Raw genomic sequence first — 13,934 nt, forward strand, 5'->3', positions numbered from 1 at the left:
AAAAAAACCTGTGTAAAAAAAAATAAAAAAATGGTGTGGCCCCTTCCTCAAAAACAACAACCAGCACCAGGCTTTGGAAAGCCAGTACTAGTTGTGCTAAATACAGGGGACAAATGACGTAGGGGTCCCCCGTATGAAGCACAACCAGCACCAGGCTTTTCAGAACCAGTCCTGGTTGCCAAAATACGGGGGACAAATGACGTAGGAGTCCCCCGTATTCAGCGCAACCAGCACTGGGCTCTGAGCCAGCCCTGGTTCTGGAAATACAGTGGAAAAAAATGCGTAGGGTCCCCCTGTATTTACCAGAACCAGCAACACTCTTTCTATGGGGGGGGGTGATGCTACAGCCAGGGGATCCCTTTCACTGGGCCCCCTAGCCAAAGCATCACCCCTGACTGCTAGTCAGCCCAGGCTGGGGATCCTTGGGGAGCAGGGGACCCCCCAATAAAGGGGTACCCCTCTCCAGGGCACCCCATGCCCAGACTGATAGCCCGGGGCTATCCCCAGCACCCTTGGTATTTCATCCACTGGGCATAGATCTGGCGGCATTACATACTGGTTTTGCTGGTATGATCGCATACTTGAATGCGATCATGGGGGCTGATATTGTGCCCAGATTATATTGAGTACGTGATTATTGATAAATGGGCCCCAAACAGGGCCGGTGTGTAGGCTCCCTGCAGGCCCCCTCCTCTCTGGGAGCGCAGTAGACTCTGGCCTTGTGCCCGTGGCATGTTTCCATTTACCTCTCTGCTGCGCATGCACAAGTTTCCGGGAACATGGGTGCTGCTGACACGGGACTCCGTAGAGGTAAGTATAATTATATTGGTGCAGGGGCCGCGCGCACATCCTGCACCCATTATAGATACACCATAACGTAAAAGGTGTTACCTGTCATCTTACTATCAGGTGTAATTAGTGTATATTTCTAGGCCAAGACATTTGGATGAAGCCTGGATAATATAGAAAGACAGATAACAGGCCTGTACATCCCACCGCACACATAAAAGGGCGCAATGTAACCAGAGCCATTGGCCAGCAGGCCGCAGCGTAATCACCCCCAACAACGTGTAGCCATTACATTGCAGAGAACAATCACAATTTCTCAATTATCTTGACATATAGTAATTCTGGCCTATGTTACAAATCAGCACTCAGGGCCTGATTCAGACCCGCTAGCAAGCGCAGGATGCTCGCAAGCGGGTCGATGGTGCCCTACTGCGCATGCGCACGACGGACGGAGCTCCGTCGTGCGCATGCGCGAGACCCGGCTAGCGACGGGGTAGCCGTCGCTCCGGGTCTCGCACCAAAGGGGGCGTGCTGTCGATGTTGATTGACAGCACGCCCCCTTTGGTGGGCGTGCCGGGGGCGTGGCTGCCAGACGGAGGCGTTCCCATGGGAACGCCTACCGTCTGAAGCCGGCCCCACTGACATCAGTAGTGATGTCTGTGGGAGTGACTTTGGCTCTGATAGAGCCAAAAACACTCCAGGGCTTGCGGCAGCGAGACCCGACCGCAGAGTCTCCGTCGCAACCCCGATGGTCGCGATGGTCTTGACCATCGCGACCATCATCATGGACGCTCGCTATAGCTGTGGGTGGTCACCCACAGCTATGCGAGCGTCCAAGAGGCCGCTCCATTTTCATGTAGGAGGGCCCTGATTCAGAGCGAGCGCTCTGGTCAGAGCGTCCGGCTCTGAATCAGGCCCTCAGTTCTAAACAGTCCACAGTTTTTGTTTCCTCCATCACTTTCAGAACTGTCCTGACAGCCATTCAGGGGGTTCCGCTACTTAGGATGATAAATAGTCCACACACCAAAACACTAAGTGGTACAAATTTCCTGCAGCTAATTATGTTTGTACCTCACCAGGAGAGAAAGAATTGTCCTCCGCAACATGGAAACAAGAAGTGGTAATACGCAGAGTTACCACCATCGACGAATGTTTTCCAACACTGGTGACCTCCTCCATATAATTGCAACCTATCTTGGTAAATGTGATTGCGAACATCTAGAGGGGCATTGTTCCGCCCTGACAATTAGAAACGTCTTAAGCTGCCTTCAAAATTCACATTTCTCCTCTAGTTCCACAAAGACCCCTCAGATGCTTTAAACACTATCAAAGGACGATCAATTCAGTTTGGAAACGGTCGTCAGCAAAGCTGCTCTGCTATACAATTGTGCAGTCAATCTTGTGTAGGAATGCCGAAAATCGCATTTTCACAGGACTTTCGCAGAGCGCAAAAAAAAGAGACGTTAGACAAAAGGTGGGAAAAAAAATATAAACCCAGAATTTAAATGATCAACACCGTCCGGTATTCGTGCGAAAATAAAAACATAAATTACTTCTCTATCTACTTTGTGTCAGAGTGGTGCGAAATACTATCAAACAAGCCCCCACCCCTCACGTTAGGATGACACAGATGCTGGGGAGAGAGGAGCCCCTGTCTAAACTTCTCAGCCCTTCTCCCAGCATGGGGTCTGCATGCTTTTCTCCTCCATTGTTCCTCAACTTCATAATGAAAAAAAAGGAGGAGGAAGGAGAAAGTTAAAAAAAAAAAGAAAAGAACAAAAGCAGTTGAAAAACATCCTTAATAACAAATTCTGCATAATTTACCAAAGGCTGGACAGAAGGGGGTAGGACGCACAAACTGCAAGTTTAGCCGCGAGACAAGTCCATGGTTGGTTTTTCATTTGAGACTTGTCTTTGGTGAGTTAATTTTACCTGGACCCGAGCCGTCAACTGATCTTGGCTCAACACCTCTCTCGGCAAATATGTTTATGGCCGTCATCCTGGTGACCTGTGCCTTCCCACCGCTAGGATGGAGCTTACAGGTGGACTATTGTCCGTGCAGACAAGCAGTAGAGCATGAAGGACGTGGCCCCGTGACTTCCCACCGTCACCCCAGGCACCTTCACCATCAGAGACCCAGCAGGAGGCACCGCCTGAGAGGTAAGAGATGCCACCGTTGGCACTCAGCATCCAGAGCCACCCCACAGCAGCCCATGATTGGGAATGTTTTCCCTGAGTATGGCAGAGATCAGGGACACTGAGGCTCAGATAAGAAATTATCCTTCCACGGTTTATTCAAATACAGTGGAATGTAATATATACATAATGGACTGATGGAACCAAGGGTGTTCCCCATATGTAATACTGTATGGTATCCTGTGGATTGCGCTCATGTCTTTCTATACTGTAATTCATTAATATTGCCAAAAAAGTGAGAATACTTTCTCCTTCCCTGAAGTGTTCCTGCTGATGGTAGAATATACAGTATCAGTAACCGGGGAAAAAAATAAAATAAATGTAAAAAAAAAAAAATATATATATATATATATATATATATATGGGTCTGATTCAGATTTGGGAATAGAGAGACAGTCTTCAAATATATATTGTCTTTTATTTAGAGTTCACACGCCACATGCTATTGGCTTCATTTATTTTTTTTCTAACCCAACCTCCAACCTCTTCTTTGGGTGTCCCATTAATGGATTATCGTTCAGCTGTATGTATATATGTATATATAATATATATAATGCAAGGAATGGTTGCACTCGCATCAAACGCTGTCCAATAACAACTGCTGGGGTGTCCCACAAAGGGGTCCAAACACTCCACCAATTAAATAAAGCAGTAAAGAGGGGCACTCACCTGGCTTTACAAGAAAAATTAAGTCCAACTTTATTCTAGTGATGACATAGGAAGTACCTCGAAGTTTCGGTCACAATTGCGTGATCTTCTTCAAGAGTCACAGCGATACAAATATAAAGTAAAGTATTTGTATTCTGCATGGTGGTTGCGGTTACTTTATATTTGTGTCGCTGTGACTCTTGAAGAAGATCACGCAATTGTGAGCGAAATGTTGAGGTATTCCTATGTCATCGCTAGAATAAAGTTGGACACATTTTTCTTTTAAAGCCTGGTGAGTGCCCCTCTTTACTGCTTTATATAATATATATATCGCACTCTGGGGCTGACTCAGATTTGGGAATAGAGAGCCTAATTCATGTTTGTATGCAGTTGCCGATGTTCACGCAGGTGAGCGATTATCTGCTGAGTGTGCATGAGCGATCGCACTGGGCGTATGGAAAGATGCGCTCATACTGGGATTTTTATCGTAGAGTGATTGACAGGAAGGGACCGTTTGGGGGAGTGGCTACAAAATCGCAGCTGTGTCATGGCCGTTTCAGGGCGTGGATCCGTTGCGATTGTGTACGTAGAGAAACGTGGTGCTTGGGTCGCTACTGCCATGGGCCGTCTGTATAGCCATAGGGCATCCCAAGCAGCTGATGTTCCTCATTCTTGCGTGTAGTCTGCGTATGTGTACGCAGTTACAAATTAGTTTGCGATGGATCTCGTGGGCGTCTATCTTCTTTTCTGGGCGGCAGCCTCACCTGCTAAGATTTGCAGTTCCAAAGCCTAAAACATAACCTCAAAATTGGGAATACAATTACATACAGACATGAATTAGGCCCAGAGAAGGGAACAGGTACCTGTGCATTTTGGTAAAACCGCTCTGCGGAGCAGGCGGAGCAGATGTAACATGTGCAGAGAGAGATGTGAGAGGGGTGTGTCCAAACTGAAGTCTAAATTGCAGTGTAAGAATAAAGCAGTCCAGCATTTGTGGGTTACATGCAACAGCAGCCAGTATTTACCCTGCATGCAATAATAATATATGTATTTGCACCCCTTGCATTATAACATGGGGCCTGATTCAGAGCCGGACGCTATTTGCGCTCGCTCGTTCAGAAAAAGGGGCTGGCTATTTAAATGAACCGTTCGCTCTTTGCGGTCTGTTCATGCCTCTATGTCTGAACGAGCGAACAAAACATGCGAACGTAATTTTGAAAAAAACGCCCCCCTGGCCACACGCATCATACGTCATGTCCGCTATTTATTAGATTAATTGAGTACATCGAAAGGCGTCTGAACTGCTCGCTATTCTTGTGGTTGGTTTTTCCTACCACAATCATGCGAGCAGTTCTGACTATAAAACAACCCAGTGACGTGGTCAATGACGCTGCTTTGTTAATTATGCACACCCTTAAAATGCCCGTTTTGACCATTAAGCACGCCTGCGTTCGGATCTCCACTCCCCGTTTTCAAGCACCTTCCCCTGTTACCACCCACATACGCCTCCTCCTGTCACTCAAAATAGCAGGCATTCCCTATTTAGCGAACACACGATTTTCGGCCGCACTGACTGGTTCGCGCATGCGTATTAAATTCCGTACGCATGCGCAGTTGTGCGAACATCGGTAGGAACGAACGAGCGGCCGCTTACGAGCGGCTCTGAATCAGGCCCATGGTTTGTCCAGGTGCACAGTTACTGGCTCTAGCTTAAGCTGGGTACACATTAGATGACCCGTGTACCCAGCCGACCCACAATGCGATGGACGACATATCATGCAGTCCGTACACACCGCACGATCTGGTGAACAACCGCATGACATGTCGTTCACCAGCCACATCCAAATGCATGGGGTCGTTCATCACATGAATGGAGATGGAATAGTAAATATCTCTCCGAAACGTTGGAGAACACTTACCTGCTTGTGACTGCCTTTGTTTACCCGAGTGCCAATGGGGGGGTCAAATAGTAATGGGGCCCGTTTATCGGGAATCGGCGCATGCACAAGACCCATTCTGCACACGTGCAGAACGTGTCCTGCGAGATTGCCTGCAGGCTGCCCTATGCCTAAATGACAGGCAGAGGCATTTGTGATATGGGAGCGGCCTGCGTTCCCAGGAATGGGGGCGCGTCAACCATGTTTTCCGGGAGGGAAGAGTCCAGGGTCAGGAGGCGTCTCCTGCAGCATTAAGGTGGTCCATCTCCGTCATACTGACCAACTCTCCCTGACTGTCAGAGAGACTCCGTGAAATAGCAGCAATCTCCCTGACTCCCTGAAGAGTCTAGTAACCTCCCTGATTGCACCTTACCCCCATTATGTAGCTGATATATACTTGGGAAAAAAATGATATCGGAGATCTATACATTCTGGGCCTCATTCAGCACGGATTGCAATTGTGGACGCAGATCCAGCGATTGTTAGTCACTGCATATGTGTATAATTCGCACTGCACGTGTGTGGCGATCGCACTGCGATTACGGACGCAGATAGGAATCCATCGCATAGTGAGTGACAGGCTGTGAGTGTTTAGGGGCGGTGACGGGGGAGTGGTCGATGAAACGCAGGCGTGCCTGTCCGTTTGAAAGCCGTATTGGCGTGCATAAATTAGCCACTGCGATTGCATACACAGCTCGCTGCGTGCAACAAGACTTGCAATTCCTGCGACGGGCCAGACCTGGTGCAATTGTGTGTGATGGCCCGATGTGCATCGATGTTACCGATGTATACGCAGGACTGCAAGGTATTAAGTATGTGAGAAAGCCGCAGTGGGCGTCTCTATGCTGGCTGAGCTATGGCTGGCATTAGCATATTTTCACAGCTTCATTGCCTGTGATTACGCAGCTGCGATCTGTGTTGAATCAGGCCTTCAAATTGTATAATCAGTGTAATTTCCCTGCATTGGTTATAACTAAGGCACAGATCCCTATGGCTACAGGCATTTTCATATAAAGTTTCCTGTGTCCACTTACAGTATGATGTGGATCCCCCTTGTAATACACAATACATGAGCGTGCCCTGAAAAGTATCAGTGGGTTTTCATTAACAAATAGATCATACTAACTGCTTTGGGGCTCGGTTACATTTGGATGTAAGTCAGTTATATGACACGCCTCTCAGATGTAGCAGTACACGCCCATCACATGTAGGACACGCCTCTCAGATGTAGCAGTACACGCCCATCACATGTAGGACACGCCTCTCAGATGTAGCAGTACACGCCCATCACATGTAGGACACGCCTCTCAGATGTAGCAGTACACGCCCATCACATGTAGGACACGCCTCTCAGATGTAGCAGTACACACCCATCACATGTAGGACACACCCCTCAGATGTAGCAGTACACGCCCATCACATGTAGGACACGCCTCTCAGATGTAGCAGTACACACCCATCACATGTAGGACACGCCTCTCAGATGTAGCAGTACACGCCCATCACATGTAGGACACGCCTCTCAGATGTAGCAGTACACGCCCATCATATGTAAGACACGCCTCTCAGATGTAGCAGTACACGCCCATCAAATGTAGGACACGCCTCTCAGATGTAGCAGTACACGCCCATCACATGTAGGACACGCCTCTCAGATGTAGAAGTACACGCCCATCACATGTAGGACATGCCTCTCAGATGTAGCAGTACACGCCCATCACATGTAGGACACACCCCTCAGATGTAGCAGTACACGCCCATCACATGTAGGACACACCCCTCAGATGTAGCAGTACACACCCATCACATGTAGGACACGCCTCTCAGATGTAGCAGCACACGCCCATCACACGTAGGACACTCCTCTCTGATGTTGCAGTACATGCCCATCACATGTAAGACACACCTCTCAGATGTAGCAGTACATGCCCATCACACGTAGGACACGCCTCTCAGATGTAGCAGTACACGCCCATCACATGTAGGACACGCCTCTCAGATATAGCAGTACACGCCCATCACATGTAGGACACGCCTCTCAGATGTAGCAGTACACGCCCATCACATGTAGGACACGCCCCTCAGCTGTAGCAGTACACGCCCATCACATGTAGGACACGCCTCTCAGATGTAGCAGTACACGCCCATCACATGTAGGACACGCCTCTCAGATGTAGCAGTACACGCCCATCACATGTAGGACACGCCTCTCAGATGTAGCAGTATACGCCCATCACATGTAAGACACACCTCTCAGATGTAGCAGTACACGCCCATCACATGTAGGACACGCCTCTCAGATGTAGCAGTACACGCCCATCATATGTAAGACACGCCTCTCAGATGTAGCAGTACACGCCCATCAAATGTAGGACACGCCTCTCAGATGTAGCAGTACACGCCCATCATATGTAAGACACGCCTCTCAGATGTAGCAGTACACGCCCATCAAATGTAGGACACGCCTCTCAGATGTAGCAGTACACGCCCATCACATGTAGGACACGCCTCTCAGATGTAGCAGTACACGCCCATCACATGTAGGACACACCCCTCAGATGTAGCAGTACACGCCCATCACATGTAGGACACACCCCTCAGATGTAGCAGTACACGCCCATCACATGTAGGACACGCCTCTCAGATGTAGCAGCACACGCCCATCACACGTAGGACACTCCTCTCTGATGTTGCAGTACACGCCCATCACATGTAAGACACGCCTCTCAGATGTAGCAGTACACGCCCATCACACGTAGGACACGCCTCTCAGATGTAGCAGTACACGCCCATCACATGTAGGACACGCCTCTCAGTTATAGCAGTACACGCACATCACATGTAGGACACGCCTCTCAGATGTAGCAGTACACGCCCATCACATGTATGACACGCCTCTCAGCTGTAGCAGTACACTCCCATCACATTCTAGGACACTCCTCTCAGCTGTAGCAGTACACGCCCATCACATGTAGGGCACGCCTCTCAGATGTAGCAGTACACGCCCATCACATGTAGGACACGCCTCTCAGATGTAGCAGTACACGCCCACTTTACTGCTGCGCTCATAGGTGCTGCTTTCACAATGTCCCTGACATGCTTTTTCAAAAGTAGGCACGTCCTCTGTGCACCTGGATAGCTACGCCCAGGGATGCTCCGTACACTTCTGTGTGCACGTGATCGTTACTGCGGCTAAGGGCCCGATTCACCGATTACGCAGTGCAGATGTTTACACAGTGTGAGCGATTAACGGTGATCTGTGCATGCGTCTCATTTCATTACCGATGTCGCTCGCAGTGAGGGTTTATTTGCAAAGTAATTGACTTACAGGGATCGTTTGTGGGCAGCAATGGGGAGGTGGCGACCGACCCAAACGCAGACATGTCGCAAACGTTTTTGGGGCATGTCTGTGCCTGAGACTGCGATCCCATACACAGCGAAAATGGCTCCGCCGCTTCAATTTTTGACCATAGCGTTACTTAGAAGGCCGGTTATCCACTGATCTGCGACCATTGCAGCGTCTTTATACATTTGGGTTTTCAAAGCCGCTGGTGAGCGTCTCCACACAAATCCTGGTGGCTGCCACATTTCCATATTGTCGCACAGCAGCTGCGCACAAATTTGCGGTTGCGGCAGCATTAGCATGGACATAGCTACCATAGGTGCAGGGGGTGAAGTTAGTCTGGGAACCAGAGCTGAGGGGGGCCTTCAATTACCTAGTTACACCCCTGGGCACTAGCGTCCGTCTCTGGATCAAGCCCTCCGTGCTCACGTGTTTCTAATACCCCTTTTCCACCTAAATTCCGGGTCTGACCCGGAGTTGGAACAAAGGCCCTCATTCAGAGCCACTCGCTATTTGCGGTCGTTAGTTCTAAAACAAGGGGTGGCTATTCAAATGAACCGTTCGCTGTTTGCGGTCTGTTCACGCCTCTAGGTCTGAACGAGCGAACAAAACTTGCGTTCGTTTTTTTGAAAAATACGCCCCCTGGCCGCTCGCATCCTACGTCATGTCCGCTATTTATTAGATTAATCGAGTACATCGACCAGGGTATGAACTGCTCGCTATTCTTGTGGTTGGGTTTTGCTACCACAATTTTGCGAGCAGTTCTGGCTATAAAAGAACCCAGTGACGTGGTCAATGACGCTGCTATTTTAAATATGCACACCCATAAAACGCCCGTTTTGACCTTTAAGCACGCCTGCGATCGGATCTCCACTCCCCGTTTTCAAGCACCTTCCCCTGTTACCACCCACATACGCCTCTTTCTGTCACTCAAATTATCAGGCATTCGCTATTTTGCGAGCACATGAATTTCGGCCGCACTGAGTGGTTCGCGCATGTGCAGTTGGGCAAACATCGCTCGGAGCGAGCGAGCAGCCACTTGCGTCCGGCTCTGAATCAGGGCCAAAGTTCCTATCCGGATCAGACCCGGAATTTTGCCGGCGCCGACTCGGGATATTCCCGAGTCAGCGCCGCTCACACCGCAGTCGGGTCTGCATAGACCCGGCTTTTGCGGAGTGAAAGTGGTCGCTTGGAGATGACGCCATCTCCAAGCGCCACTGAAGCCGGACCAATCGGCCGGCTAGCAGCGCACTCCAGATCATCGTGACCCGGAGTGCGCTGTTCTCGCAGCTGGGTTTCACGGGCTACACCCGTGTTAAACCCTGCTAGTTACCTGGGTTGTATTGCCGGGTCACTCGACCCGGCGATCCAACCCTCTGCCCTTTTACACCAGGGAGCTGCCCGGGTTAACCCTTCAAAAACCCGGGTTTTAGCTCCAGTGTAAAAGGGGTATTAGTGTGCTGTAACACTTTCCAGGCATTTACTGCTTTATAAGAAATATTAGAGTGAAAGCCGGCAAGCAGGGCCCTCCTACCTCGCTGCCTGCCTGTTATTACCCAGTCTTGTTTTATTACTGTTTGTTCTCAGTAAAGCACAACTAAATATGCTGGCGTTATATAAGTAACTGATAAATAAATAATGAAATATTTTCTAAAATTAACCACCCCAGCAACCTGTTGCCAATCGGAATATTAGAACATGGATAGCCAAAACTACACTAATCTAATCATATGATGAGAATATTCCCTGGACTGCATCAATTTGTGCATAATCCAATCATTAGAACACGGATAGCCAGAACTGTACCTAATCAGATGATGAGAATATTCCCTGCACTGCATCAATTTGTGCATAACCCAATCATTAGAACACGGATAGCCAGAACTGTACCTAATCAGATGATGAGAATATTCCCTGGACTGCATCAATTTGTGCATAACCCAATCATTAGAACATGGATAGCCAGAACTGTACCTAATCAGATGATGAGACTATTCCCTGCACTGCATCAATTTGTGCATAACCCAATCATTAGAACACTGATAGGCAGAACTGTAACTAATCAGATGATGAGAATATTCCCTGCACTGCATCAATTTGTGCATAACCCAATCATTAGAACACGGATAGCCAGAACTGTACCTAATCAGATGATGAGAATATTCCCTGGACTGCATCAATTTGTACATAACCCAATCATTAGAACACGGATAGCCAGAACTGTAACTAATCAGATGATGAGACTATTCCCTGGACTGCACCAATTTGTACATAACCCAATCATTAGAACACGGATAGCCAGAACTGTACCTAATCAGATGATGAGAATATTCCCTGGACTGCATCAATTTGTGCATAACCCAACCATTAGAACACGGATAGCCAGAACTGTACCTAATCAGATGATGAGAATATTCCCTGCACTGCATCAATTTGTGCATAACCCAATCATTAGAACACTGATAGGCAGAACTGTAACTAATCAGATGATGAGAATATTCCCTGCACTGCATCAATTTGTGCATAACCCAATCATTAGAACACGGATAGCCAGAACTGTAACTAATCAGATGATGAGAATATTCCCTGCACTGCATCAATTTGTGCATAAACCAATCATTAGAACACGGATAGCCAGAACTGTAACTAATCATATGATGAGAATATTCCCTGCACTGCACCAATTTGTACATAACCCAATCATTAGAACACGGATAGCCAGAACTGTAACTAATCAGATGATGAGAATATTCCCTGCACTGCACCAATTTGTACATAACCCAATCATTAGAACACGGATAACCAAAACTGTACCTAATCAGATGATGAGAATATTCCCTGCACTGCATCAATTTGTACATAACCCAATCATTAGAACACGGATAGCCAGAACTGTAACTAATCAGATGATGAGAATATTCCCTGGACTGCAACAATTTGTTCATAACCCAATCATTAGAACACGGATAGCCAGAACTGTACCTAATCAGATGATGATAATATTCCCTGGACTGCATCAATTTGTGCATAACCCAATCATTAGAACACGGATAGCCAGAACTGTACCTAATCAGATGATGAGAATATTCCCTGCACTGCATCAATTTGTGCATAACCCAATCATTAGAACACTGATAGGCAGAACTGTAACTAATCAGATGATGAGAATATTCCCTGCACTGCATCAATTTGTGCATAACCCAATCATTAAAACACGGATAGCCAGAACTGTAACTAATCAGATGATGAGAATATTCCCTGCACTGCATCAATTTGTACATAACCCAATCATTAGAACACGGATAGCCAGAACTGTACCTAATCAGATGATGAGAATATTCCCTGCACTGCATCAATTTGTACATAACCCAATCATTAGAACACGGGTAGCCAGAACTGTAACTAATCAGATGATGAGAATATTCCCTGCACTGCACCAATTTGTACATAACCCAATCATTAGAACACGGATAACCAGAACTGTAACTAATCAGATGATGAGAATATTCCCTGCACTGCATCAATTTGTACATAACCCAATCATTAGAACACGGATAGCCAGAACTGTAACTAATCAGATGATGAGAATATTCCCTGGACTGCACCAATTTGTAAATAACCCAATCATTAGAACACGGATAGCCAGAACTGTAACTAATCAGATGATGAGAATATTCCCTGGACTGCACCAATTTGTACATAACCCAATCATTAGAACACGGATAGCCAGAACTGTAACTAATCAGATGATGAGAATATTCCCTGGACTGCACCAATTTGTACATAACCCAATCATTAGAACACGGATAGCCAGAACTGTACCTAATCAGATGATGAGAATATTCCCTGCACTGCACCAGTTTGTGCATAACCCAATCATTAGAACACGGATAGCCAGAACTGTACCTAATCAGATGATGAGAATATTCCCTGCACTGCATCAATTTGTGCATAACCCAATCATTAGAACACGGATAGCCAGAACTGTAACTAATCAGATGATGAGAATATTCCCTGCACTGCACCAATTTGTATATAACCCAATCATTAGAACATGGATAGCCAGAACTGTAACTAATCAGATGATGAGAATATTCCCTGCACTGCATCAATTTGTGCATAACCCAATCATTAGAACACGGATAGCCAGAACTGTAACTAATCAGATGATGAGAATATTCCCTGCACTGCATCAATTTGTGCATAAACCAATCATTAGAACACGGATAGCCAGAACTGTAACTAATCATATGATGAGAATATTCCCTGCACTGCATCAATTTGTGCATAAACCAATCATTAGAACACGGATAGCCAGAACTGTAACTAATCAGATGATGAGAATATTCCCTGCACTGCACCAATTTGTACATAACCCAATCATTAGAACACGGATAGCCAGAACTGTAACTAATCAGATGATGAGAATATTCCCTGCACTGCACCAATTTGTACATAACCCAATCATTAGAACACGGATAACCAGAACTGTAACTAATCAGATGATGAGAATATTCCCTGCACTGCAACAATTTGTTCATAACCCAATCATTAGAACACGGATAGCCAGAACTGTACCTAATCAGATGATGAGAATATTCCCTGCACTGCATCAATTTGTACATAACCCAATCATTAGAACACGGATAGCCAGAACTGTAACTAATCAGATGATGAGAATATTCCCAGGACTGCAACAATTTGTTCATAACCCAATCATTAGAACACTGATAGCCAGAACTGTAACTAATCAGATGATGAGAATATTCCCTGCACTGCATCAATTTGTGCATAACCCAATCATTAGAACACGGATAGCCCTATGTGCTCCTGATCAGATTACTAGTCTGGGCCTGATACAACGACGTGCGCTAATGAAATCACAGCTGTGGTCCCGTACGCAGCGGCTGTGCGATAATATGCAAATGTCGAAGATGCCAAGGAATGTATTGGCACGCCCGTCTGCGGCATCGCAAATCCAAGCATCTGCTTACAAAGACGAAGCATTGGTCACAGATCAT

General features: G+C 47.0%; 1 protein-coding gene across 3 annotated transcripts in view; it reads left to right on the forward strand.

Annotated features, from left to right (window-relative positions):
* The window catches only part of ROBO4 (roundabout guidance receptor 4), a 389,036-nt gene that overhangs the window by 13,271 nt on the left and 361,831 nt on the right, over window positions 1–13,934 (forward strand). The window contains exon 1 of one of the 3 annotated variants that reach the window (XM_088481795.1): window positions 2,659–2,949. The exons of the other annotated variants lie outside the window; for them this stretch is intronic. Coding sequence (XP_088337921.1) covers window positions 2,772–2,949 — 178 coding nt within the window. The 5' untranslated portion in view covers window positions 2,659–2,771. Of the gene's footprint in view, window positions 1–2,658; window positions 2,950–13,934 lie in introns of those variants that run through there. 3 annotated transcript variants of the gene reach the window in all.

This window comes from Taudactylus pleione, unplaced genomic scaffold (genome assembly GCF_031769625.1).
Source record: "Taudactylus pleione unplaced genomic scaffold, aTauple2 ptg000278l, whole genome shotgun sequence".
Taxonomy (NCBI): Eukaryota; Metazoa; Chordata; class Amphibia; order Anura; family Myobatrachidae; genus Taudactylus; species Taudactylus pleione.